The sequence below is a fragment of the Canis lupus genome, chromosome 32 (assembly GCF_048164855.1).
Source record: "Canis lupus baileyi chromosome 32, mCanLup2.hap1, whole genome shotgun sequence".
In the NCBI taxonomy this organism is placed as follows: domain Eukaryota; kingdom Metazoa; phylum Chordata; class Mammalia; order Carnivora; family Canidae; genus Canis; species Canis lupus.
In genome coordinates this window covers 19598854-19625499 of record NC_132869.1, presented here as the reverse complement: position 1 = coordinate 19625499, position 26646 = coordinate 19598854, and the positions used below count along the sequence as shown (strand labels likewise).

Sequence of the window (26646 nt, the reverse complement as noted above, 5' to 3'; positions counted from 1 at the left end):
TGGAAGCTGGGGGTGCGGGTGGTTGGAGTCACTGCTGGCAGGGCAAAGGGGATGGAAGTTTACTGAACATACCGCAAGGGAGCCTGGACTCCAGGATCATACCCTAAGCCAAAGGCAGATACTCAACCACTGAGCCACTGAGGCTTCCCAAAAAATAAGTTCTTGGTGTGAGGAATCCAACTTACTTCTTTCCAGATGGCTCTCCTTATTCCAGCACTATTTACTAAATAGTTCATCTTTTCCCCTCCAATCTGAGATACCATTTTTATTATACACTAAACTCCTATATGTATGTGACTTTATTTTTCCATTTGTCTGTTCATACGTCAGTTTTTCATTCTTTTAATTATTGAGGATTCATAATATATTTTAATACCTTCTTGGTAAAAACAGAACCTTCTAGTTACTTTTCTTTTACAGAGTTTTCCTTACTATTCCAGTTTATGTATTTTTCCTTATGAACTATAAAATAGCTAATGAAATCCAAAACAGAACACCAAAAGGCTTGCTGGGGTTTTCACTGGGATAGTGTTAAATTTATAAATTCACTTAGGAAAAATGGTGTCTTTGTGATGGTGAGTCTTCTCTCTGAGAATCTGGTATGTCTCTCCACTTATATGGACTTTTTTTTTTTTAAGATTTTATTTATTTATTACAGACAGAGAGAGAGAGAGAGAGAGGCAGAGACAGAGGCAGAGGGAGAAGAAGGCTCCATGCAGGGAGCCCTATGTGGAACTCGATCCCTGGTCTCCAGGATCACAACCTGTGCCGAAGGCAGTGCTTAACCGCTGGGCCACCAGGGTTGCCCTATATGGATCTTTTATATCGTTTAGTGGCACTTTAAAAAAGTTTGTTGTGTTCAAGGAAATAGTAGTCAAGATCAAAAGATTTAGTGAGAAATTAAAGGCTGTAAAAAAAAGAACCAAATGAAAAATTTTCAACTGAAAGAATATAATAGCATATTAAGAAATCAATAACTAGTTTTTATTATCATATTAGATACATCTGAAAAGTGAACTCAAAGATAGGGCAGAAAAAATTTCCAACTGAAACTCAGAGAGATAAGGAGATGGAAAATAAAGAAAAGAATGGTATATATATTTATATATATATATATATATCTATGTAATTTATATAGCTTATATAACATATATAATACACACATAAATGCTATGTATATTATATACATGAGATAAGGTAACAAAGTTTAACATAGTGTAACTGGAGTTGCAGAAGGATAGAGGAGAGATAATAGATGCAATGCTTGAGGAGAAAGTAAGCTTTTCTATTTAAAATGTCTGACTTGGTGCTTAGTACTTTTTAGGTGCTAGATAAATGTTAGCTATTACCACTGTCAAAATATTACTTCTCCACCCCTGATCCCATGAAAGATTATACTATTGGCAATATTGCTGGAATCCAAATCCACTAGGCCATTTTTTCCCCAAAGACCTATGTTCTTCAGGCATACTGTTCTTCACCATCTGTTTTGTGTGTGTGTGTGTGTTTGTTTTTAATCAACAGCTTTTCTCAGATATAATTCCCATACTGTAAAATCCCACATTTAAAATGAATAATTCAGTGCTTTTAGTATATTCACAGAGTTGTGCAACCATCACAAGGATCAATTTGAAAATTTGTTCATCACCCTTTCCCCCCCAAAACTCTGTTTCCCTTTGCTGTCAACCTCTGACTCCTTCCCCTCTGCCCCAGGCCCTGGTAACCAGTTAACCTGCTTTCTGTTGTCTAATATCTTTCTGACTATTCTGTACATTTCATAAAAATAGAATCATACAATATATGGTCCTTTGTGTCTGGCTTCTTTCCCTTAGTATGTTTTCAAGGTTCATCCATGTGGTAGCATGGATCAATGCTTCGTTCTTTTTTATTGTGGAATAATATTCTGTGGTATGGATACACCACATTTTATTTACCCATTCATCTGTGGATGGACATTTGGGTTGTTTCCATTTTTTGGCTATTATGAATAATGCCACTCTGAACGTTCATGTATGAATTTTGTGTGTGCAAAAATGTTCTTTTTTTCTTAAGTGTATACCTAGTAGGGGAATTACTAATTTATAAAGGAACTTTATATTTAGCTTTTTGAAGAAGGGTTTGTTTTCCAAAATGGCTACGTCATTTTTAGATTCCCACCAGCAATATATGAGGGTTCCAGTTTCTCCGCATCCTCACCAACATCTATTATTATCTGTCTTTGTTTGAACTTTTTAAAGTAACCCCTTACACCCAGCATGGTGCTTGAACTCACCACCCCGAGATCATCCTAGTGGGTGTGAAGTGGTATCTCACTGTACATTTTCAGTAACAATTTAAAAAACCCTTTTATTTCCAAATAATTATAAATCCAGAAGAAGTTGTACAAATAATGCAGAGCCCATGAATGATTCTGTCACCAGCTTCTACCAACACCCAAAGTGATAGTATTAGGAGAGAATTAGGTTTAGGTAAGTTCTGAAGGGTGGAACCTTCATAAAGGGAGTAGTGTCTTATAAGAAGAGGAAGGTCCTAGAGCTCTCTTTCCTCCTCATGAGAAGATACAGTAAGAAGGCAGCCATCTGCAAACCAGAGAGAGGTTTCTCCTCAGACACGGAATCTGTTGATACCATGCAAAGGGATTTGACAGGTAGGCAGTTGGATAAAAGATTTTGAAGCTCAGAAACTGAGAGGGCCTCATGGTATACGTTTGACATGGGCTTTATACCTGTGTGGATATTGCATAAGGAACATTTAAGCTGCAAAAATAGATAAGGCCATCTAGGGAGAAAGATGAGGGGAGGGCAATGTCCCGAAACATGCCAATATCTACAGCCTGATCGGGGGGACAGATAGCAGAGAGGTAGAAGGCAGAGTGTGACAGACCATTTCCTGGAAGCCCAGAGAGACTGTCTGCCTCAAGGACAAGGAAGTAGTAACTGTCCAATGCCATCAAGAGGACAAGAAAGATGAACCCCAGAAACAAACAAACAAAAAGTCTGTTCTGTTTGGCAATTTGAAAGCATTTGATCACTTTTTGTAAAAAGATTTATATATTTGTTTGAGAGAGAGAGTGCATGTGTGAAAGCTGGGTGGGGGGCTGGAGAGGAGGTGGAGGGGCAGAAAGAGAGAAGAGAGAGAGAGAGAGGAAGAGAGAGAGAGAGAGAGAGAGAGACAGTATCTCAAGCAGAGTCCCGCTAAGCCCAGAGCCTGATGTGTGGCTCCATCTCAGGCCCTGAGCTCATGACCTGAGCCCAAACCAAGTCCCCGCTTCACCGACTGCACCACCCAGGCGCCCTGTGTTTAACCACTTGTTAATTATTCCCTCTCCACAGAAGTCTTTAGGGAAAGGTGAAAGATTTATGCCGCTGGGGAGAAATCAGAGCGTGCATTTGATCACATTTTCGTCAGAAAGAAGCTCCAGGAGTCGTGTTGCCCTCCTCACGGTAGTGTCTGCGCGCCCTCTCTCTCACACACACATGCACACACAAGTGCTAAAAGCCATGAAGTCTGGGTGATGTTTCCATTTTTATTCTTTTTGCTTATCTGTGTTTTCTCATCTCTCTACAGCAGTAACTATTATGTGGTAATTTAAAAACTCCACGGTGCTAGGTGATAATATCTGCGTGTCCCTGAGCACCAGGCGGCCAGCAGGGCAGCATCTCTGTACGCGCCTGTTCTTCCCTCCCTGCTGCTGACGGAGAAGCAATAGCAGGAATAATACCGATAATTTGTGCCTCTCATTCTGCACCCTGTTGGCTCCGTTCTGGGCTACGGAGCTGGCGCTTGGTCCGGCCGAGGAGGGGGCTCTATGGTCTGAGTCCTGGGCGGAAAGGCTGCCTGCAGGTTTGGGTTGCTAAGTGCACTGTTTAATTTAGAAGTGCCTTTTATCCTGGATCTCCGGACCAGAATTGGGGGGAAAAGGGGTGGAGTTCATTAAGCCTAGAGGAAGGGCCTTTGAAGGGTGGAGCTAAGGTGGAAGAAGGGAAAACCCTTTAAATAAAGGGCCCACACTGGCCGCCCAGGAGTGCCTCCTCCACCTCCTCCCAGCGTCAGTGAGAAGGAGCCGCCGCTGCCCGGGGAGATGATGGAGCCCGAGGAGTACAGAGAGAGAGGTGAGCCGTGGGCTCCCGCCCCGGTGGCTCCGCAGGGCCTGGAGCTGGGGGGCTGCCCCTCGGCGGGGGCGGGGGGTCATTTAGCTGGCACGTTAGGATCGCCCTCCTGAGAGTCGGTTTCCACAGAATTTTTCCTGAGAAAGGCATGTCAAACCAGAATGGAAAACTTTCTCAAGCCCTCCTTCACTCCTCCTCTCCCTCCCACTCCTCTCATCCTCCCACTCTCCCCGGACACCCATTTCCCATCCCTTTTCTCACGAATAGAGGGTTTGGATTCCTGGTCCACGCGATGCCAAAATATTGCTTCATATTCTGAGGCAGGGAAAACAAAATCTCCCTGAGTATTCTGCAGTCACCGCAAAAATCCTGTCGTTTATATTCACTTCTCCGTGTGCGAATCTGCCCGCACTGGTCCTTTACTTAGTCCTTCATTTCACAAATATTTAGTGAGCAGCTACTATGTCTCAAGCCTCGTGTAATGAGAAAAACCAAACGGTTAGGCTGTTTTCAGGCATGGCTCCTTAAGAGAGGCGGATGGTAGTTGCTTCTAATTTTTTGCTCTGTGACTTTTTTGTATCCCCATCCCCCCTGGTAAGGTATGTTACCTAAAATTTCTTTGCTGTGAGGTATTGTCCCATGTTAAATCCAACTTTTTCTCTCTCCTCCCCCTGGATATAACTCACTAAGTAGCTGGCAGCCTTGACACCTAAGCGTGAACTGGTTAACCCCAGTGCTTCCCAAAAGCCCTGAGCAGCTTCCCGTGGACATTTATCCTGGGTGTAGAACACAAACACATTTCGTATTGCCCCTGGACAAGTGCGGCGCTGGGTCAGGCCCTCCGAGCTCTGCTGGGTGCTGCTGCAGTCCAGAGAGGCATCAGCTGTGGGAGGGTTGGAGCAGAGAGAAGGATGTGGAAACCTCTCTTTGTCTCTTTTGCAATCTTTTTCTGGGATTGGTCCTGCTCACGAAAATCTTGCATGAGCTGGTGCCGAGGCTAGAAATCAGCTTCCTTCTCCTTTTCTTTATTTTATCTTATTTTATTTTTACAGGGGTAAGGAGCCTAAGGGGTACTAAGGAGGGATTATAAGTTATTGAGAGAGACAGAGAGGGAGAATGAACACCCAGACCCAGAGAGGGAGAGAAGCAAAGAGAGAGAGTCAGAGGGAGCAAGAGACAGAGCCACTGAGGGCTGAGACCCTGTCCTGGAGACATGAAAGGGGAGAAAAAAATAAATAACTTAAAGTTGCTTCAGAGTATTTGAGTCGGCTATTTTTCTTCCTTATTTATTTGGTCATTCATTTGGGTTTTTCTTTTTCTTCTTCTCCTTCCTTCTCCTTCTCCTCCTTCTCCTCCTCCTCCTTCTCCTTCTCCTTCTCCTTCTTTTTCTTCTTCTTCTTCTCCTTCTTCTTCTTCTTCTTCTTCTTCTTCTTCTTCTTCTTCTTCTTCTTCTTCTTTTTGGTGAGCATCTAAGAAATATCCTAAGCATTGAGGTGTTGGTGCAAACAGGGAGAGAGATTGAATAATTAAGACCTGATTTTGCATATTCCTGAAACTAATATTACACTATATGTGAACTAACAAGAACTTAAATAAAAATGGGACACAAACAAACAAAAATACGTGGTCTTGCATTTTCCTAAAACTTCCGGCTAGTGCAGGGCTTGTAGTCTAAGTCTATGGTTGTGCTTTAGGGATGACATGAACCTCAGAAATTTTACATCATTTTTTAAAAGATTTTATTTATTTATTCATGAGAGACACATAGAGAGAGGCAGAGACACAGGCAGAGGGAGAAGCAGGCTCCCCTTGGGACTTGATTCCAGGACACCAGGATCATGACCTGAGCCAAAGGCAGATGCTCAACCACTGAGCCACCCAGGTGCCACCTACACCATTTTTCTGTGTGTGTGTGCAAATTCATAGTTTTCATCAGATTCTTAAAGAAATCCATTGGTCCAAAAGTGAGAAATTACTGGTCCAGTGGGAATAGTGAACAAGTAGATTTTTCAACTGGTATCAGAACCTGGCACAGGCACTTGCCATCTGTGTCAACAAACAGTACAATGTGTGTGTGTGTGTGTGTGTGTGTGTGTGTGTGTGTGTGTATCAATTTTTGGAAAGTGCCACAGAGTTTCTAGTAAACCTGTAAGGTAGTGACTTAATTAGATGTTCTGTTTTTGAGAAGAAAAGAAAGGCAGGAGAGATAATCAAGGTTGATATGGGTAAGGGAAAGGGGAGGAACAATTAGTATTTCACTTTGGTGCTTGAGTTTTATACTTCATGAGTTTCCATCTTGTTCATTTGTTCACTCACACACTCCTTCCAGTGGTCATTCATTCCCTCACTTATTTTTTCATTCATTTAAAAAATATTTATTTATTCATTTGAGGGAGAGAGAGGGAGCCAGGAGGTGGGGGTGGGGTGGGGTGGAGGTTGGGATGGAGAGAGGGAGAAAGAGTTCCAAGCAGATTGTGCTGAGTTTGGAGCCTGATTCAGGCCTTGATCCCATGACCCTGAGATCACTACCTGAGTTGAAACCAAGAGTTGGTGGCCTGACTGGCACCCCCCCCTTCTTTTTTTTTTTTTTAATTTTTATTTATTTATGATAGTCACAGAGAGAGAGAGAGAGAGAGAGGCAGAGACACAGTCAGAGGGAGAAGCAGGCTCCATGCACCGGGAGCCCGATGTGGGATTCCATCCCGGGTCTCCAGGATCGTGCCCTGGGCCAAAGGCAGGCGCCAAACTGCTGCGCCACCCAGGGATCCCTCTTTTTTTATTTTAAGTAATCTCCACACCCACTGTGGGACTCAAACTCATGACCCTGAGATCAAAAGTCACATACTCTATTGACTGAGCCAGCCAGGCACCCTCACCCTCACTTATTTTTAAATGCTGAAGACAAGGCTGATGCTAGGGATCAGACCTTCTCCCCATTAGCCCATGAATCCCTGTCCTTCACCAAGTATCTTGGCCCTCACCTGAGGGGGTTGGGCATGAATTGGCCTGGCCCAATTGGGGGACCTGAGGCTGGTGTCTCCTCCTCCCTTGTAGGAAAAGAGATGGTGGATTACATCTGCCAGTACCTGAGCACCGTGCGGGAGCGGCGCGTGACTCCGGATGTGCGGCCTGGTTACCTGCGAGCCCAGCTGCCTGAGAGTGCTCCTGAGGAACCCGACAGCTGGGACAACATCTTTGGGGACATTGAGCGAATCATCATGCCTGGGGTGAGATACTTGTCACCACAAGGGTGATTCTGGATTTCAGAGCATAGGAGGGTGGGCAGTGCCTGAAGAGAAGCCTGCCTTGGGTAAGCCTGCCACTCGGGTATGTAGCCTGTCTTGTGGGCACGTAGAAGGCCAGGACTTTGAAATTAGGTTTCTGATGCCAGGGCTGTCCTGTAGTGCCAGGTGGGAGGGTGGAGGGAGCCAGCACCAGGACCTAGTCTGCCAGATGTATGGAAATCTAATGGGATGAGATGAGAATGAAAATTGGGTCTGAGGGGAAAGGCCAATGTGGAGAGCATGACAGAGAGGAGGCTGGAGACAGTCCCTGAAGCCCCAGCCAGGCAGAGCCAGGGACTCTCCTGCAGAATGCTGAGACTCACTGAAGGGAAAAAAGGTGGCTAAGAACACACCCCCTCCCTGAGGGTACCCTGACTGTCACTGTAGAGAGGCCCGGGGAGTTGAATGAGGCCCCGTCAGACCCCTCTTTTCCCCTTCATGAGGTGGGAATCGTGTCCTTTGCTACCCAGCGGAGGTCTCATGATTGAGCTGCTTTTCAGGAGTAGAAAGGAACTTTCCCTGAATCATCTGTACTTCCAGTGATGGAGAGGACAGCCTGGTGACTGCACTGGCAGGGCTGGCAACCAGACAGAGGCTGGCTGGTGCTTGAGCTGGAGCCCGACTCCATGGGCTATGACACTGTCCCTGGCTGCCAGGGGCAAGGAGCTGTGCCAGGGTGCTCATGCTAAAAGTGCGCAGTCTTCCTCCCACAGAAGGGCTACTTTGTACCAAGCTCCAGGCCATGTACCAGGCACTAGCTGGGCCACATTACAGGTTAGCTTGTTTTCTCCTACAGTGATCCTACAATCCCCAGTTTTACAAACTGAGGTTCAGGGAGGTTAATTGTTTTCTCAAAGTTATAGAATTTGTGGCTGGCAGATCCAAGATTTTAAGCCTGGGCCAGTCTTATTCCCACACTGCAGACTCCAGCCTGAGTCTGTGCACCCAGGCACCACCCTTCAGCGGGACCCCAACACACAGGGCTGTCCTCTTCACTCTCTCTGCTAGGGGCATTGGTGTCCCAAACCACGTGTGTCCAGAAACTTTCTGAGACTGACTTGCGATTTGCTTCTATCATCCCCTAAATGCTTTAGATGGGACAGAAATATGCCTGGAAGCAAAAATGACAAATTATCCAAACTCAGAATAAGTTGGCACAAACTTATTGGTTGGCAAGTTTGTACAAAGCCAATTGCTCATCTCTCTCTGACCACTCAGCCTATTTCATAAGCATCTTTTGAAAATTTCCATATCGTAAACTTTACCAGGGAGGCTAGCTCCCTGATAAGATTATCTCATGGATTTCATTCTGTAAAATATAATCTGCTGAGGGGCCAACTGTAATTTGGTAGTGAGACTGAGCAACGGTCAGAGAAGGCGGAAATGAGCTGATTTGCTGGATTGCAATTCCAGCAGTTGCTGGGGGTGTGGTGAGAGAGGCTCATTTCTGGAACGAGAGGTCTGTCTGTTTTTGATAAGGGTTCCTCTGGCTTATCTTATCAAATTTATCTTGCAAGAACAGATAATTGCCTCTTGATAGGGTTAGGAGATGGAAGCCCTTTTTTGGGGTTTCCAAAATACTGTTACTAAGGGCACCGATAATGAGGACCCAGTCTTCTAACTCATCTTAGAGGCTGTCCCAGCCTCTGAGAGACAGCTTGAAAGCACTTGGCCCTTAGCTTTCTCATGTTGATCAGCACCTCATTGAAGACTGGATTGATTTTTCCCTTCCTGCCTTCTCCTAGACACAAAAAGAATAACTGCCCTGCTGCTTTAATTCCAACTCTGGTTAGAAAAACCTCCTCTGCTCCTCATGGGGGAGTGAGAGCAGCACCAGGAGAGAAGGCAGGGCACCCGTCCTGCTTAGGAGCTTGGGCCCTGGGGTCAGACAGCCCCGGGTTTCTGTCTTGGCACTGTCATCTGTCCCTGTGAGGTGTGTATGATCCTGGGGCTGCTGCTTCACACTAGCCAGCCCTGATTCTCGTCTGTAAAACAGGGGTAATGGGAGAACCTATCTCACAGGGGTGCTGTGAGAATTAAGTAAGATGAAGCACGGGAACATGGGGGATATTGTTGTTACCTTCCACACATTTTGCCTGGCGAAAAGCAGAAGAAGAGGTCTGATTATCTAAGAGTCAAGTCGGGATATATGATGTATCTACCACCATGTGATTAATTGACCATTAACATTAGTGCTTTACATTTTGCAAATTTCCTCCCAGACCAACCCACGTGACAGCCCTAGGAAACAGGATTTGTTTTATGCTGGGAAACTGAGGTTAAGAAAGGTGCAGAGGAGTATCCTGTTTTCATGGGTTCCTAATCATATATACATTTTGAGATCCCCTGTAAGAAAATAAAATTAAGTATGGTTCTCAAAAAAGACCCCTCCAAACATGGGGAGTTTAAGTTCAGTGGCTTCGCAATAAACCTACAAAGTCACACAGCTGGTTAGGGACAGAGGTAGGACTGGAACCTGTCTTTGCAATTGAATTATATGCTCCTTCTATCATATACACTGTCTAGGACACTGTTCTTGCCGGTGAGGGAATAAAAGAATTTCTGCACCCTAAATATTGGTACACTAGGGTATTGACTAATGAGTTTTCAGTAGGGTGGGACATCTAGAATGAGAGTGTTCCCTGGATTCAGGGAAAGGACCAAAGGGGGCTGGGGAGCTGGGAACATGTTTGTGGAAGAAATGAGTATTTAGTAGCTTTCTAGGAATTAGCAGGTTTTGGAAGGTCCTGTCAGGAGACACAGCGTTGCTCAAAAACATGAATGCAGAAATGGACAGGGCATCTTCATCAACAGAGAAATGAAACCAGATTAGATAATTAGGCCAATGAGCCTGTTAGAGTGGGGCCCTGTCCATTCCCCTTGCTCCTGCCTACGTCCCGTTCTTCAGTCTGAGTGTGGGCTCAGGGGTTAACTTGGAGGTAAGGGTCCCGCCCTTGGACTGGCACTCCTCCTGTCCTTTTCTCTCCTTTCTTCATGTTCTCTGGGAAACGAAGGACAGCTTTGAATCCATTCTCACTCACCCTTTGCAGGAGCTGTGTGCCCAGAGAGCTCAGCAACCCATAAAACAAAGGATGCTTTTTGCAAGAAACTGGATGGGACAAGCAGCCTCTTCTTCTGGAGCTCATAGGCTCCTCTTCCTTTTATTTCTGGGCGGGGTGGAATTAGGGGATGAGCATTGGAGACTAATGTGAACACTATCCAGAATTTACAACCCTAATTACTATACCAATTTTAATTTTGCATATTCCCTTCTGGTCTTTGCATATGTAGAAATGCTCCACTGATGAAGCAGCTTAGGATATGAGAAATGTAGGTGGCAAGAACGCCATGAATATGTTTTACTTTTATGGAGTTGTGTCATTTACTTGACTCTCTTAAAAGCGTCAGCCCATCTCTAGAATGGGTGCCTCCCCTTGCCAGGAAGAGTCTCTGGTAGAGGAAAGACTCCCAGACATGCTTCCTGGTGCCATACATGGACATGCTCTGCCTTTAGGTGGTTCACTGGCAAAGCCCCCACATGCACGCCTACTACCCAGCCCTCACCTCTTGGCCATCACTGCTGGGAGACATGCTGGCAGATGCCATCAACTGCTTGGGATTCACCTGGGTGAGTAGCAATGGCTGTAACTGTAACCAGTGGCAACTGGGGGATGTAGCAGAAAGTGACATCCTGGGGCAGGCATATTTTGTCCTAATCTCTGAATGGGATATAAGTTAACTATTAACAATGGCTACATTCTTTGAGCTTGAACTTTATAGAAATTATCTCATTTTATCCTTTAACACTATGGAATCATGAGTATTGGCCCATTTAGTAGATAAAGAAATTGAGGCTTAGGTAATCTGTCTCCCTAGGATCACGCAACTCACAGAGACACAGATGGCATTTGGACTGAGATCTGGTTATTGCTACAGTTTGTGATCCTAACTAAGCACTTTCATACCTATGGGTACAACTTCCCCTGTGTTCTTGTCTGTGAGGGGTTAGGGATATATCCTCAGACTTCACTTAATATAACACCCTAAGAACCGACCTACCTTGAATTGTGCCACAAGCCTCCTAAAACAGCTTTATATTTTAAGCCCAAACTGGTATAGGTTGTGTTGGGGATGGGGGTGGTGGGGTGGGGAGGGCTGGGAAGGGGAAGGGGAGAGAGTTACTATCTTTTCCAGGAAAGCATGCTTTCTTTCTCAGTCCTAAAACTTGCCTTTGGCTTTCAGAATGCTGCTCAACTGGGCATTTTAGGGACTAGCGAAGCCAAATGGAAGCAATCATTAATTCCTAGGGCTGTTTCTCCACAGAATTTTGGAGTTAAGAAAGACTCTACCTCACTGAGGGTGGGGCATCAATTCAAAGCCCTACATTCATTTCCCTTTATGTCTGGGAGAGGATTGGATGGGAATGGGGCACAGAGCCTGACACAGACCCCTTCTCCAGGGGGAAGATAGGTCAGGTTCCCATTGATAGGGTAGGGATGTGGGGAGGCCTGGGGGCAGAGACAGATGTGTTTCGGGGGCTGGCGAGTGTGGGGGCACATCTTGGTGTCCTGGGGCTGTCTGGATGAAGTTGCTTTCCCTCTTTCAGGCTTCCAGTCCTGCATGCACGGAGCTGGAGATGAACGTCATGGACTGGCTGGCAAAAATGCTGGGACTCCCAGAGCACTTCTTGCATCACCACCCTGGCAGCCAGGGAGGAGGTGTCCTGCAGGTGCCTACCTTGGCAAAGCTCCTTCCAGCTTGGGGGTGAAGTAGTGAAAGATAAGCTGAACTCTTGCCCAGGCCATTCTCCTGTTTTCCACGGAGGTTCCCCTATGTCACCCCCTCCACCACTATCACTGCCATCATCCTTTTGCCATTAACCGTCATCATCCTGACTGCCACCATGATCACTGATTCCGCCGTCAGCGCTACCGCCTCCACCACTCCCACCGCTCCCATCACTGCTACCACCTCCACTCTTCCTTTTTTTTTTTTTCTTTGAAAAAGATTAAGAAGTCAGCACTTTATCACATTTCTAGTATTGCTCGATTGAGGTTTCTTAGTTTATAACTCAACCACTCCCCTTTCTTGTCTTACTTAACACCTTATGATAGAAGGAAAAGAGAAGGCAAGTGGAGCCTTCTCTCCCTCCCTCCTGGGTCCAGAAGACCCTTGGCAGTGAGAAAAATGAGCAACATAAATTGATTTATCTTATCCTGTAGCGCTATCATTTGGATATCTGTCAAATAGTAGTTCCTCAAAAGATTTCTTTTTTTGTTAAGAGTTGTCAGCACAGTGGAGCTTGCTGGGTGCCTCCCATAGACCATGCACATTGCTAGGTACTTTCACATCTATAAACCCTTGACATTCATGAGGGCTTGGTTCTGAGACCTTTGAGAACCCCCCTAATTCTTGAATTCTATTCTAATATGTAACTTTCCTGGTTTTATGGTCTATAAGATAGAGGTAATATTAACTAACAATATGACAACAATGTCTTCCTCAAAGAGTGGATATGAACAATAAATGGGCCCTTCTTTTTTTTTTTAAGTCTGTTTTCAACTAGCTTCATTCTTTTATTTTTTAGTTAATTAATTAATTAATTTATTTTTGATTGGTGTTCAATTTGCCAACATATAGAATAACACCCAGTGCTCATCCCATCAGGTGCCCCCCTCAGTGCCTGTCACCCAGTCACCCCCACCCCCTGCCCATCTCCCTTTCTACCACCCCTTGTTCGTTTCCCAGATTTAGGAGTCTCTCATGTTCTGTCTCCCTTTCTGATATTTCCCACTCATTTTTTCTCCTTTCCCCTTTATTCAAATAGGCCCTTCTTTAAAATAAAAATAGCCACACTGTCCTGAGATGAGACCTGGAAAGTTTGCTGGGCTCATTTGCTATCTGAGTGACTCCCTCTCCCACTCCAGTCTGAAAATCAACAGAAGGAAGGCAGATTACTGCATGCTGTGAACCTTATGGGTTGTTTGCAGATCGTTACAACCTCAGATATCATATCTGGGAGACATGTCTGTCATACATGATCTTGCTTTTCATTTAATTATCTCAAGGACTCTGTACGTAAATAGGACGATTGCCAATTTTTGAGATCAGAGCACTGGAGCTCAGAGAGGTTAAAAACTTGCCCCAGTTGCACGGCTGGTAAGTGGAAGAATGAAGATTCAAACACTTGCTTGTCTATATCCAAATGGTGCTTTCTCCTATAATTCATCGGCCGTGTAAACTTGGTTCAGTCCTGTAACATCTCTGAGCATTGCTATCCTCAACTGTAGGGAGGAATCACAAGTACCTCAGAGAGGTTTTATGAGGAGCCAAGAGGTTGACAGAATGTTTTGTAAACCACAAAGAGCCATGTAGATGGAAGGTGGCACTATTATTACTATTCCGCTGGCTTCCTTGTTGCAGAGTGATTTCCAGCTGCTGAATATCTAGTGGGGTCTGATCCATACCACTCCCCATTATACTGTCTGCCAGGCTTTGTAGCAGGGAGCTATCAGCTGTGGGTCACCTCAAGGGTTGAAAAGCAAGGACACCAAAGACTTTTAAGAATTCTGTGGGGTTGCTGAGGGGCCCACAGGATTCCTATAGTCATAGCCAGAACAAAATCCTATCCAGCCTTCATCTGGATATCAATATTCCCACTCTGGGAGGCAGCTGAGGGGATACTTTTCATTTTATAAATGGAAGAGTTCCTGGAGGGGCAATGTTAGCTCAAGGTCATGAGTGCACTTGGCAACAGAACCAAGGCTAAAGTGACCAGTCTCTCCTATAGGCCAGGACCTACTCTCGGGAATATTCCTTTAGAAGCAAATTCTATGTCCATACCTAAAGTGAAGAAATGAAAAGTTCTTTATTTTTAACAAGTTTTACATGGGGAGCAAACATATCTATAGGCAAATTTGTATCTAGCAGAGGCTGAACATTCGCTTTCTGGTCTCTGTGGCCTCTCTAATAAAAATGTTGGTATTAGGTGCAAATTTGCTTTCATTACTTCCCTGGACAACTGGAGGAGAGGCTGGTGTCCCAGGAATGCATATTGTGAATGGAGAATGCGGCATAGGTCTGTGAGTCTAGAGGAAGGACAACCCTTTAGGCAGGAGCCAGGGTAACATGCCCCAGGAACACAGGGAGAGGCCGCCACTGGTAATCTTTCTTCCACTACAGAGCACAGTCAGTGAGTCCACCTTGATCGCCTTGCTGGCAGCAAGGAAGGACAAAATCCTGGAGTTGAAAGCATCTGAACCCGGAGCAGACGAGTCCTCCCTGAACGCCCGGCTCATTGCCTATGCCTCTGACCAGGTGAGTTGCCTGATACAGGCCAAACCTTGGCATCAGTGCTTGGCTTCTGGATTCTTAGTTCTTGAATAATTTTTTTTCTAGACATGAGTATGCTGGAGCTCAGGGAAGCGCAAGTCTCAGAGGTCCTCTCCAGGAACCTTGGGGGAAGACACATCAAATGTTATTTTTGATTACTAAAGCCAGCTTCTGCAGTTTCTTGGGGGGGGTGCTCATCCATGTGGACTCTGCTAACAGGTTTCCATTGTTCTTCTAGGCTCACTCCTCAGTGGAAAAAGCTGGCTTGATTTCCCTTGTTAAGATGAAGTTTCTGCCTGTGGATGACAACTTCTCACTCCGAGGAGAAGCTCTTCAGAAAGCCATCAAGGAGGACAAGGAGCAGGGCTTGGTGCCTGTCTTTGTAAGTCAGAATGTGTTCTCAGCTTAGAATGATAGGACCTGGAAGTGAGGAAAGAATTTGGGCAGAATTTACACAAGTAACATGCAGGGGAGAAAAAAAAAGAATGGTTGTCAAATACAATGTTTTATAAATTATGCTTGATATGTTAGGAAATAAATTTTGTGGGTCATAACCTGCATAAGAAAAAAACAAGAATGGAAAATAGCAGAGTGCATTCCTGTAGCCAGAGTAGTACCCCTTGGTGAAGCTTTTATTTCAAATGCACACATGTACTAGATTGCTATATAAAATGTATTTTTTACTGTGGGTCATGGTAAAGTGTAATGGGAAATACATGCTATTCTAGTGGGGTGGGTGAGATAGATAATACCTGTGGTCAAATCTTTCTTTTAGGCTGACTGTGTCATATGAGCCCACCTTCCCCTATTAACTTCCTTTATTTTCCCTCAGGTGTGTGCAACACTGGGGACCACTGGGGTCTGTGCATTCGACTGCCTGTCAGAGCTGGGCCCCATCTGTAAGTGTCCACCCTGTCTGGCTGGGAAGACAAGTAATGAAATTTAGAATGTTCCCTAGAGTGAGAACCTGAAACTAGCTCTCTGGCATTCATTCCCTTACCTCTCCTTGGTCAGTTCAGGGAGCTTAAGAAGAGCCACAGAAGGTCACAAGGAAGCCAGGGCACTGATTTTCCCAGTAGTGGACCAACGCTTATCTTGCATCCTCTCTAGGAGGCAACAGTGGGAGAGTCTCAGATTTTCTTGCCTTCTCACTTGTATGTCAAAATCTACTTAAAATGGGCCATATGTGAAACACAGAATAAAGGAGGCATCATGAAATATTTTCTATTCTAGGCTAAGGAAAGGAAAATAGTAGGGTCTGGGAAACCAGGGGAGAAGATATAGGCAGAGAAGAAACCCAAATGGGATTGTTTAAAATCCCCAAGCAAGAAACCCACTAGGGAAGAGAGACATCCCCTGTCTACCATTTGTGTTGGATGCCATTAACATTGCTCTCCGGCCTAGTGGGCAGTTGCTTATGTGCCAGAAACTGTGGGTTAATGCCCAGAGGGTGTTGACCCTCTGGCCAGTGAGAGAAAAAGGCCGTTTGTGACTGTGGAGTTTCCCTTCAGGAGGCTCCCCTTCCCATCCATGGGCCGCCCCTCCCCCACTCCCATCTTCATGTGCCTTACCAACCCCTCCAGGCAGAGCAGGCCATTCTTTCTTCTCTTCTCTTGAAGCCCACCAGCCACTGCACCAGGCAAGCGATGCCTTTGAGCCAGCTGGTGACAATCCCCCCTCTCCTCATCCCCCCTCTGTCCGGCCTCCCAGTCAAGTGACATTTGCCTCCTCAGGTGCCAGTGAGGGGCTATGGCTCCACATCGATGCTGCCTATGCAGGCACTGCCTTCTTGTGCCCGGAGTTCCGGGGCTTTCTGAAGGGCATCGAGTACGCCGATTCTTTCACCTTTAATCCTTCCAAGTGGATGATGGTGCACTTTGACTGTACTGGGTTCTGGTGAGTGTGGCAGCCAAGCTTCCGGCACCTGGCAAAGCCTTGCTTCCTTTGGAGAGGGCTCAGCCACTAATGTGTGTTTGGAAACCCACAGGGTCAAGGACAAATACAAGCTGCAGCAGACCTTCAGTGTGAACCCTGTCTACCTCAGGCATGCCAACTCTGGCGTGGCCACTGACTTCATGGTGAGTGGCCAGAAACGGCTTCTGGGATGGGAACTTGCTGCACCCCAGAAGGTCTCCTTTATGTTGGCTCCCATCCAAAATTGGCACACTGTGAGCCCATCCCAAAATATGGTGCTCTATGCCTTTGGTTTCTAAGTATATAGACTGAAATCCAGAAAATTGTTAAAAAAGCCTAGAAAATGAGACCAACCTCTGAGGCAGTATACTCATTTCCTGAATAGGTATAGCATTGCTTAATTCCCAGAGATGCCTTTTCTACTGTGAGGGGATTCATTCCCTTCTGTCTCCATCCTGGATCATCTTTTCTGCTTAGTGCCAGCAGCAGGGAAGGGTGGAGAATTTCCTTGGGTAGGGAAAGAGGCTTCTTTCTTGAATGGCTTTCATCTTCTGTCTCCAGGACTATGGAGGCAAGGTAGGAGGCTCCACAGGAGGGGGTGGGGCATAGGTACCCTTCCTGAGCTTCTGGACGCTGCCAGGTAGTTCTGGCCTTCTCAGCTAATTGCACCTAAGACTCTTGAACCTGCCCACATTCTCAGCCTGTACAATCTCCTGGGAAAACAAATTCTACAGATTCACCCCTCAGTTTGAAGAGGAATTTTTCCTTTAATTGTAGGGGAGACAGAGATGTAAAACAGTTATATCTGCGGCCAATGGGAGACAGCAGAGCAGAGTAGCCTAGCTTGGTTTGAAATGCTACCCCAGCAGTGGGCCTTTAGGAAACTTCGTGGCCCTCTCTGAGCTATGGCTTCCTCATCTGTAAAATGAGCACAGTGGCCCTAATTTCATAGGGTATTGTGAGGCTGAAATGGGACCATATGCATAGATCACTTAAAGCAGTATCGGGAATGTGGCAAATGCTCAATAAATGGTAGGGAGGATATTGCTAAAAATTTCTTCTTTTAAGCTGCGGAGGTTCACTATAGCAAAGTGGTTAAGCATTGAGGTTCTAAAGCCAGATGGCCTATGTTTAAATCCTTGTTCCTCTGTTTATTAACTTGTGTGGCCCTGGTCAAATGACTTAACCTCTGTATCTTGGTTTCCTCATCTGTAAAATGAGGATGATGATAATAATATTGGCTTCTGAGGCTTGCCATGAAATTAAATGAATTAATGCAGTGAGGCAGAGAGAGCAATGCTTGATGTCTATGAGATTCAGTTTGTAAAGAGATGCTTCTATCTTGTTTCCTTGGGCAATTGAAACGTCTTGGCCTTTTAGTCCTAAAATAACGGCTCTGTTATCTCTTGATTGTATTGTGATTATTCTCCCTCAGACTGGCTCACACTTCCTTTAGACTTTTGAGGTTTTTGATTAGAATTGCAGGTAGTATGCTCACAGATCCTCAAGAAGTTGAAAAATAGAATGAATAACGGTTCTTTCATCTTCTCTGCCCTGTCTGGTAGGTTTTAAGCAATTTTTTTAATTAAAAAAATTTCCATAGCATCATCCCAAGGGGCAGATCTCTTCAGGGATAATTCAAAGTTTCTTGTTTGAGTGTGAAATGGGAAACGGTACCCATTCTCCTATAAGTGCATTTGGATCATCATAACTTAAGAGCATTATCTTAACCTTCACCCATTTTGGATCTCGTGTTAACTTTTTGTTTGTTTGTTCACACCAGTATCTCAAGATCTTCCTGTGGTTCATTCCCATTAGTCTGGAGATTTTTATGGTGCTCTCTCTCTTCTAGATAACTTTTTACAGAAAATACTGAATTACACTTTTTCTTAGCACTGATCTAGGGGAACCTTATTATTTATATTTCCACATCCAGAAGGTGATGCTTTATGCTTTTCCTTCCTCTACATCTAATTCTATGGATTCAATTTTCAAGTCTCAAAGAAACTCCTAGAAAATGGAAGCTTCTATCTGTTGTGATCCTGAGAGTCTTCACTTCTGCTCTGACCCAAGCTCCTTTTCACCCAGGTGCCTGTAACTTTAAATAGAAGCCCAGCCTTATTTGAGATGAGCCAGAAATAAGCAGCATCCTGGGAAAGAAGACTTAGGAACTTCACCCCTGAGCCCTGGGTGGGACCTAAAATCAGGGCTAGATTTCCTGACATCAGGCTCCTACTAGTGGATGGGGTATTGTTTTGCTTTTGGCAGGGTAGACCTACAAAATCGTGGAAGTACAGAGGAGACTTGGGGGATGTCTTTAGTCAAAGAAGACCATGTCACCCTTTATAAGTCCAAATTTTCTGCTCTAAGCAGAGAATATAGGCTAGCTGGGTCAGCATGGATTGGTTTTGAGATGACAAGAGAAACAACTGAGGGTACAAACAGAATGTAAAGAAATAAAAAATAATCTCTGCTTCTTATTTTTATTTGCTGGTGAGATAAAGTAGCCAATTAACCATAACCATTTGGGAAGCAGTGTTTCTAGAGAAGGCCCCCTATTATCCATTCATTATTCTCCCAGAGTGTCTATGTAATAATAAGGGATGGAGTTGACAGCTTTCCCTGTCACAGGGATTTTATCCTGTGTCCAGGTTTTGATGCCCTCTGCTGGTAAAGTAAGTCCCCAAGCTGGAAAACAAAGGCTTAGTACTTGACAAAGGAGAAACTTTGTCCATTCCCAAAGGGAGAGTGTCCCCAAAGGGAGAGTGCCTGGGTCAGGGAATGAGGGTGAAGGTAAGCACATTTGTGAGGATTTGGCAATCCTGTAGGTGAGTAGATAAATATCAGTGAGATAAATATTTAATTTTAGTCAACAGGAATTGGCAAAGCTTCCTGACATTGGAGGATCAAGAGGTCATTAGAAACCACATCGCTCATCACTGGTAACTGCCAGTGTGTTCCAAACTTTTTGGTCTGTTTTCAGATGTGCAAAACTGGTTTGAAATTGGTTTGAAAATATTTAGATGTATGGTGCCCACAACCTTGAACTTTAGGCCCCGTTGATCTGGTCACCTGGAACAGTCAATTTCTGTGTACCAGAGGCCCAGATGTGAATGTTCTTAAAATCTGAAAGCTGGAGTCATGGCTCCTATGGGCACAAGAATGTCATGGGAATGTCACAGGAAGAAGTCAGGACAAGACAATGAGATTAAATAATGATTGTCTTGGTTCTAGGCAGAAATACTGCTGTGATTTGTAGCTTACATTTTTATCATCTAAATAGCCAGTGCTTGCTGATAACTTCCTGTGAGGCTCTTTGCATTGGTTTTCTTCATGCCACCTCCCTGGGAGGTGCTGTTCCTTCTCAGTCTCATGAAGAGCCAGTGGGTGGCGTTGTACAGTAAGTGGCTGAGCTGGAGGAGAAACCCAGGTCTGGGGGGCTGTAGCATCTTGACTACTATACTTTACATTTTGGGGGCAATAGAAATAAAACTTTATTCTCTGCAATTTGAGGGACTTAGGTTCTTTTATTTATGTATGTATTTACTTTAAAAAAAAAGATTTTATTTATTTATTCATAGAGACAGAGAGAGAGAGAGAAAGAGAGAGAGGCAGAGACACAGGCAGAGACACAGGTAGAGAGAGGAGCAGGCTCCTCGTAGGGAGCCTGATGCGGAACTCGATCCCAGGACTCCAGGATCATGACCTGAGCTGAAGGCAGACGCTCAACCACTGAGCCACCCAGGCGTCCCTTAAAGCAGCATTTGAAGCAACATGTCTTCTTGGTTCAGGGTCACAGACTTGGTTTTCACTTGTCCTGTTCTTGGACAAGGATACCTGTTGGCCACCTTCATCATGATTTGGTTATGTGACAGGGCAACCTTTGGGTAACTTGACTTGGCTTCTCCTTAGCAACAGCTTTGGGAGTCATGATGACAACGTGTATCCCCGGGGGGCAGGGCAGGCAGAGCATTTTAAAGCCAAGGAATGTGTGAGGGAGCAGTGCCCTTGCCTCTAATCATAAGCACTATGTTCCTTTGTTCTAGCACTGGCAGATCCCTCTGAGCCGGCGGTTTCGCTCTATCAAACTCTGGTTTGTGATTCGGTCCTTTGGGGTGAAGAATCTTCAAGCACATGTCAGACATGTATGTAGTCTTGCTATGTGTCCTTGTGGGGAGAAAGGCTGGTTTCTGCCCAGGGGACCTGTGGTGTATGGCTCAGGTGTTTGGGCCTGTTTCTGGGCTCCCGGGACTTGATTATTCAGGGCAGTCATTTGTTAGCTAGAGGGACACTGAGCAGAACACTGAGGGCTACCTGCCTGTTCCCTTGCATAAGTGTCTAATTATTCCTTCTGTTAATCATCAAACACTGGGGAGTGATGGCCTGAGAACCTGTTTTGCAGAGAAAGAAAGGAAATAAATCAAAGGGCAGCCTGTGTGTCCAGGGTAGGAACATGTATTTCAGGAGTTATTCTGGTTATCATAGCTGCCTGAAAATTTGAGTCACTTATGGTTATGTCTGAGACATGGCTCGTCTGGCTTGGATATGTAGACCTACCAAGTCTGGAACAAACATCTCTGCATTGTGTCAATAGGTATTATCGAAGGTCTATTCGGTACAATTTATTTTAACTTAATTCAACAACAACAAAATCATTGTGCTAGAAATAAGACCCAGAAATAAGTGAGACAGGCATTGTCTCTCAGTCATATTCTTCATGAAAGGGGTGGGACTTCTTCACTCAGAATTTTGCTCTCATTTCTCCAAGTGCTTATGAGTAAGACAAAGCCATTGATAAAAATCGTGGATAAATCCAAAGACATTGTCCTGTGTGTCTTTCCCCTTTCACCTTCCCTTTAGGGAATTTCTTCTTCATTAAATAAACACAAAACCAAGTGAAATTGTTGAGCCAGCCTATGACTTGCTTACTGTTAGTAATTTTACATTTGTAATAAACATCAAAGTATTTGTCAACCCCATGTTTATTAATGAGTGGCTGTCACCTAGCATGTAGGGGGAGACATTAGGGACTTTGTGCTCTCTCTAGATCCTTAGACTCAAGATTGGAGGTCGTGGCTGGGGAATAAGACAGTGGAAGTTACAAGTCACCAGGAAAGCTCTTTTGCTTACAATTTAGGACTGGATATTCTGTGTGTAGGTTCTGGCTAACTCCCCTAATGCTCCTCTTGGAATTCAAAGCTCTGAATTCCCATCAGTCCCCCCACTACCTACACTGGGCCTATACTTCTGGGCCTGGCTTTCAACTACCTGGCCATCAGCCTTTATTTCAGCTCAGGCTTCTTACTGATTCATTATAGCTGTATCCCTAGTCTGTCTCTGCACCCTCACCTGTGCTTTGCCCTTCTGGATTGCTTTCTCTTTTCCAAATGTTGTTAAAGAATTATGTTTTGTTCCTCCCAGGAGATTCTCTGACTATTCTATCTGCCCTCATCACTGCTAACTTGGCATTCCTAAGATCACCTGCTCAAGCACACATACAACAATGAGCTCACAGGTTACCAATGTCTCACAACAGTAAGGAGTAGAACCAAAACAGAGTTGTTGTAAGTTAATGTTATTTCTTCAACTTGAGTGAGATCATAATTATTACTTGCATAGTGTCTTAAATTTTAAAAATACCTTATAGTGTTTCATTAGAGTCTTACAACCATGCTTGGGGTGGCCACCCTGATGGCCCCATACTATAAGCAAGGCTCAGAGATGGTAATTGCACTGCTAAAGAGTGGAGGGCCTTGTCTCTTCACAATTTTATGCTATCTTCTACTATGTGAGCTCTTGAAGGTTATATAAAACCAAGATTTGTATCTCTCTGTAATATAGTAATGCTTTAGAAAATGGAATCTGGGTTTGATTTTTCTGTTCTACCCTTTACTATTTGGTGACTTTGGACAAATTACTTAAAATTTCTGTGTTTAGCTTCCTAATTTATAAGATGGGAGAATGATAATACCTCTCACAGGTTAATCATGGTAATTCCATGAGATAATACATATAAAGCCTTAGTACAGGGCTTAATACTCATCTAAATATTTAATGAATATTTTTCTTTCATTTCCTCCTCCTTCTTCTTCTTTTTCCTCTTCCTCCCCCATTCCACTCCTCCATTTTTCCCTACTTTTAATGATAACAGATCACTGTAATCATCAACATATCATCATAAATCATTTCCTATCACCTACAATCACCTTTCTGTAAAAGACAACTGTTTTTGGCTTTGTGAGCCATACTATTTCTGTTGCAACTATTCAACTCTGACATTGGAGCATAAAAGCCACCATAAACAGTATATAAACAAATGAGCATGGCTATGGTCCAGGAAAGTGCTATATTTGGCCTTAATTCTTTGCCTACCCTCCACTTAGATTGGTTCAGGGCACTGGTAGCAGCAATGCTTTCATCACCCATAGAGGTGGCTTCTGGTGGCAGGGATGCTGAGCCATTTCCCCTTTCCCCTGACCCCATGCTTCTACCTTGTCACAATCAGCTTCCATTGTAGGAAGGAGAAGAGCATGGTGGGAGGAGCATGCACTTGGTGACCGGGAGACCTGCATTCTGCCATTGGTACCTTGAGGAAGCCACTTTCCTTTAGCCCCTCTTAGAAAATGAGGAGTTTAAGTAAGAGGGAAGAAATAAGAGTGTGGCATGAACCTGGGGAAGCAAAAGAAAGCAAGAGAGTATGTGACCATGAAGGGAATGCTGTCTCTGAGATCAGAGGCTTAAAGAGAAGGATTGGATTAAAACCTGAAAAGAAAGAAAAGGAAGATCCCAGGGCACTCAAAGAAAGAGAAGTTCCCCAACATCCTTCCTGCTTATTCTCCTGGTCTAACACACAGCTGGCTCCACCTTTCCACATCCTGGTTGATACCAAATTTATCAACTTTTCCATTAAAACCAAACTTGACTTAGTATAGTCAGTGATGACCTGACCTGTCTGTATGGCCTTTATATAACTGACTGTGTAATGGCTGAAATGGAGAAACTGGGGCAAAACTGATGTGATTAACTAAATCCTTTGAGTTCTCTTGAAATTGAGTATCAAGTCTGAGATTCAAAGAGAACTGGGTAATAGCAATTACTTAGCAGATACTTTATTGAGATCCCTCTGGGTGGGTGCTTGAAGAAACTTTTTAGAAATGAAAGAAAAGTTAAGTCCTGTCTTTGTTTAGTTAATAATCTTAGGTTTTTAGAAAAAGAAAATTTAAAAAGTGACATAAACTTCAGTGAAAGATTAATATGGTACAAAGCTTTAAATTTTTTTATTGTGGTAAAATATCCATAACACAAAATTTACCACTTTACCATTTTTAAGTGTACATTTAAGTGTGCTCCCAATATGTGCAACCATGATTATTATTTCCAGAACTTTTCTCGTCATCCCAAACAGAAATTCTGTACTTGTTAAACTGATGCAAAGAGTTTTCTATGATGTTTGTGGGGAGGATATGTAAAAAATATATTCTCTGTTGAATGTAAAGAAAGAGAGGAGGTAATGAAACAGCATTTGAGGGATAAGATGTGAAAGGGTTTGAGAAGCAAGGGAAAGATGTAGGCTTAGGATAAAGACAGTGCTGTTGACAGCCCACATGGGGCCTCTACATACAGTAAAAGGACGGATCTCTTCCTCTGGGCAGATCCAGCCTGTACCCAGTACCTGGCTAGGAATGCAGAGAATGGGCTTGGCCCTTGCTTGCCACCTCAACCAGTTGAAAAGCTGTGAAGCCAGGATATGAGGCCAGATTGCATTGATTACAAAGCACATGCCTTCCGGCTCTGGGCTGAAGGCCCAGAAAAAGGGCCCTCAGAAATGCATTCTTGAGGTGGATCTGATGTAACAAGCAATAGGACATTGCTCATTGGAGGTTTCACAGCTTGGAATATGAGCTAAATCAAATGGAGAAGAAAATCAGGCAGGAGCCATTCAGAACTCTGTGGTTCAAAGGTGCCATTGGTTCAAATCCATTTAGTGGTATGAAACTTTATTCAGAATTGTCCATTGCCTGATTATTAATCTGTTTTCTCTATATTTACAATTTTAGGGCACTGAAATGGCAAAATACTTTGAGTCTCTGGTCAGAAATGACCCTTTCTTTGAAATTCCTGCCAAGAGGCACCTAGGCCTTGTGGTTTTTCGTCTAAAGGTAACGCCATCTTCCATGGCTTATGATTACATTATTTGGTTGTTGTTCAGCCTTTTGGATATAGAAATACTAGGCTTCTGGGGATATTTAGAGGGGATGCTACACAGACATCACTTCTCTTTATTCTTCAAACAGGGTCCTAATTGTCTCACAGAAAGTGTATTAAAGGAATTAGCTAAAGCTGGCCGTCTCTTCCTCATCCCGGCCACTATCCAGGACAAACTGATCATCCGTTTCACTGTGACATCCCAGTTCACCACCAGAGATGACATCCTGAGAGACTGGAATCTCATTCGAGATGCTGCTACTCTCATCCTGAGTCAGCACTGTACTTCCCAACCCAGCCCTCAGGTTGGGAACCTCATCCCCCAAACCACCAGCCCCAGAGCCTTGGCCAATGGAACGTCCCTTCAGTCTGTCAATGGGGCAGGATATGACCCAGCCCAGGCCAGGAAGATCATCAAGCAACCTCAACGTATGGGAGCCAGCCCTATGAGAAGGGAAGACAGCTGCCATCTTGAAACCCTGCTGGACCCACTTGATGATGACTGCTTTTCAGAAGAGACCCCAGATGTCACCAAGCACAAGCTGTCTTCCTTCCTGTTCAATTATTTGTCCGTGCAAAATAAGAAGAAGGCAGTGCGTTCCTTCAGTTGCAACAGCATGCCTGTGAGTGCTCAGAAGCCACTGCCCACAGATGGCTCTGTGAAGAATGGTGGCTCCTCCAGGGCCAGATTCTTCTCTAGGTTTCCAGAAGAGATGATGATGCTAAAGAAAAGTGCCTTCAAAAAACTAATCAAGTTTTACAGCGTCCCAAGCTTTCCTGAATGTAGCTCTCAGTGTGGGCTCCAGCTGCCCTGTTGCCCTCTGCAGGCCATGGTTTAGACCAGGGTTTTCACACAAGAATATGATTCAGGGAGTTGCTGAACCCCTCAAAATTGTATGTTGAATTTGTGTGTGCTTACGTGTACGTGCATGTTTTCTTAAGAGAGAGCCCATCATTTTATCAGATTCTCATGATAGATACAGAGGGGAGTTTAAGCCAGCATGGTACAGAAGGTCCCAGCAATCTGGTCAGAAAGAAAGGACCCAAGGTGACATACCTACAGGCAGCTTCTGTGGTTCAGCTTGTGATGTGAAATATAATGTAGAAATAAATTGTACTTGTCCCTGAAAAAATATCCTGTGTGTCTTAATTGACCACTGAAACATTGATTAACCTGTCAGAACATATCCTAGAGCCCAAATGTATGTACTTATGAATTCTACTTTTCAGGATATTGAAGATGTGGATTTCACTGTAAAAAAATGACTTTGGAGGAGCCCTTGGTATGAGAAAAGCAGGCAGTTTGAGTCAGGCACTGTGACTATAGTTTATAAATGAGGAGACTGAGGGCCAGGTCACAAAAGCTTGGAAGTGGGCAGAGCCAGGTCTGCTTGTCTTCAGTGAAGCCTGTGCTATTTCCACCATACCGTACTTGATCAGATTCTCACAGTCCAGCTGGCCCCCCTGCTCCTTCAGTACATTACATATCTCCTCTCTAGCTTTGGAACTTGTACATTTTCTTTCTTTCTGGACCCTGTAGTTAAATAAAAGCTGTGCTCACAGGCAGCTTGCCCATAGTTAGTTCGTGGGCCCAAACTTGTTTTCTTACTATTTGAGATGGCTCAGAAATGGGTTATATTAACAGTGTCAGGGACACCTGGGTGGCTCAGTGGTTGAGCATCTGCCTTGGGCTCAGGGTGTGATCCTGGGGTCCTGGGATCGAGTCCTACATCAGGCTTCCCACAGGGAGCCTGCTTCTCCCTCTGCCTATGTCTCTGCCTCTCTCTCTGTGTGCCTCTCAT

At 44.5% G+C, this 26646-nt stretch overlaps 1 protein-coding gene across 1 annotated transcript; it reads left to right on the top strand.

Moving 5' to 3' along the window:
- Positions 1 to 3804: 3804 nt before the first annotated feature.
- On the top strand, positions 3805 to 26125 carry HDC (histidine decarboxylase). The gene is made up of 12 exons (XM_072808466.1): positions 3805 to 4112; positions 7164 to 7336; positions 10908 to 11021; positions 12000 to 12122; positions 14576 to 14710; positions 14964 to 15107; positions 15558 to 15624; positions 16459 to 16621; positions 16713 to 16803; positions 20686 to 20784; positions 24697 to 24798; positions 24934 to 26125. Exons 1-12 carry the CDS (start codon positions 4082 to 4084, stop codon positions 25681 to 25683), a joined length of 1992 nt encoding a protein of 663 aa, XP_072664567.1. The 5' UTR covers positions 3805 to 4081; the 3' UTR covers positions 25684 to 26125.
- Positions 26126 to 26646: the final 521 nt, after the last annotated feature.

Excerpts from the sequence above, each read along its gene's own strand:
- HDC (XM_072808466.1), top strand. The coding sequence starts at position 4,082 with ATGATGGAGCCCGAGGAGTACAGAGAGAGAG. Across the intron at positions 4,113-7,163 it reads CGAGGAGTACAGAGAGAGAG|GAAAAGAGATGGTGGATTAC; the intron begins GTGAGCCGTGGG and ends CCTCCCTTGTAG. Across the intron at positions 14,711-14,963 it reads TTGCCTATGCCTCTGACCAG|GCTCACTCCTCAGTGGAAAA; the intron begins GTGAGTTGCCTG and ends TTGTTCTTCTAG.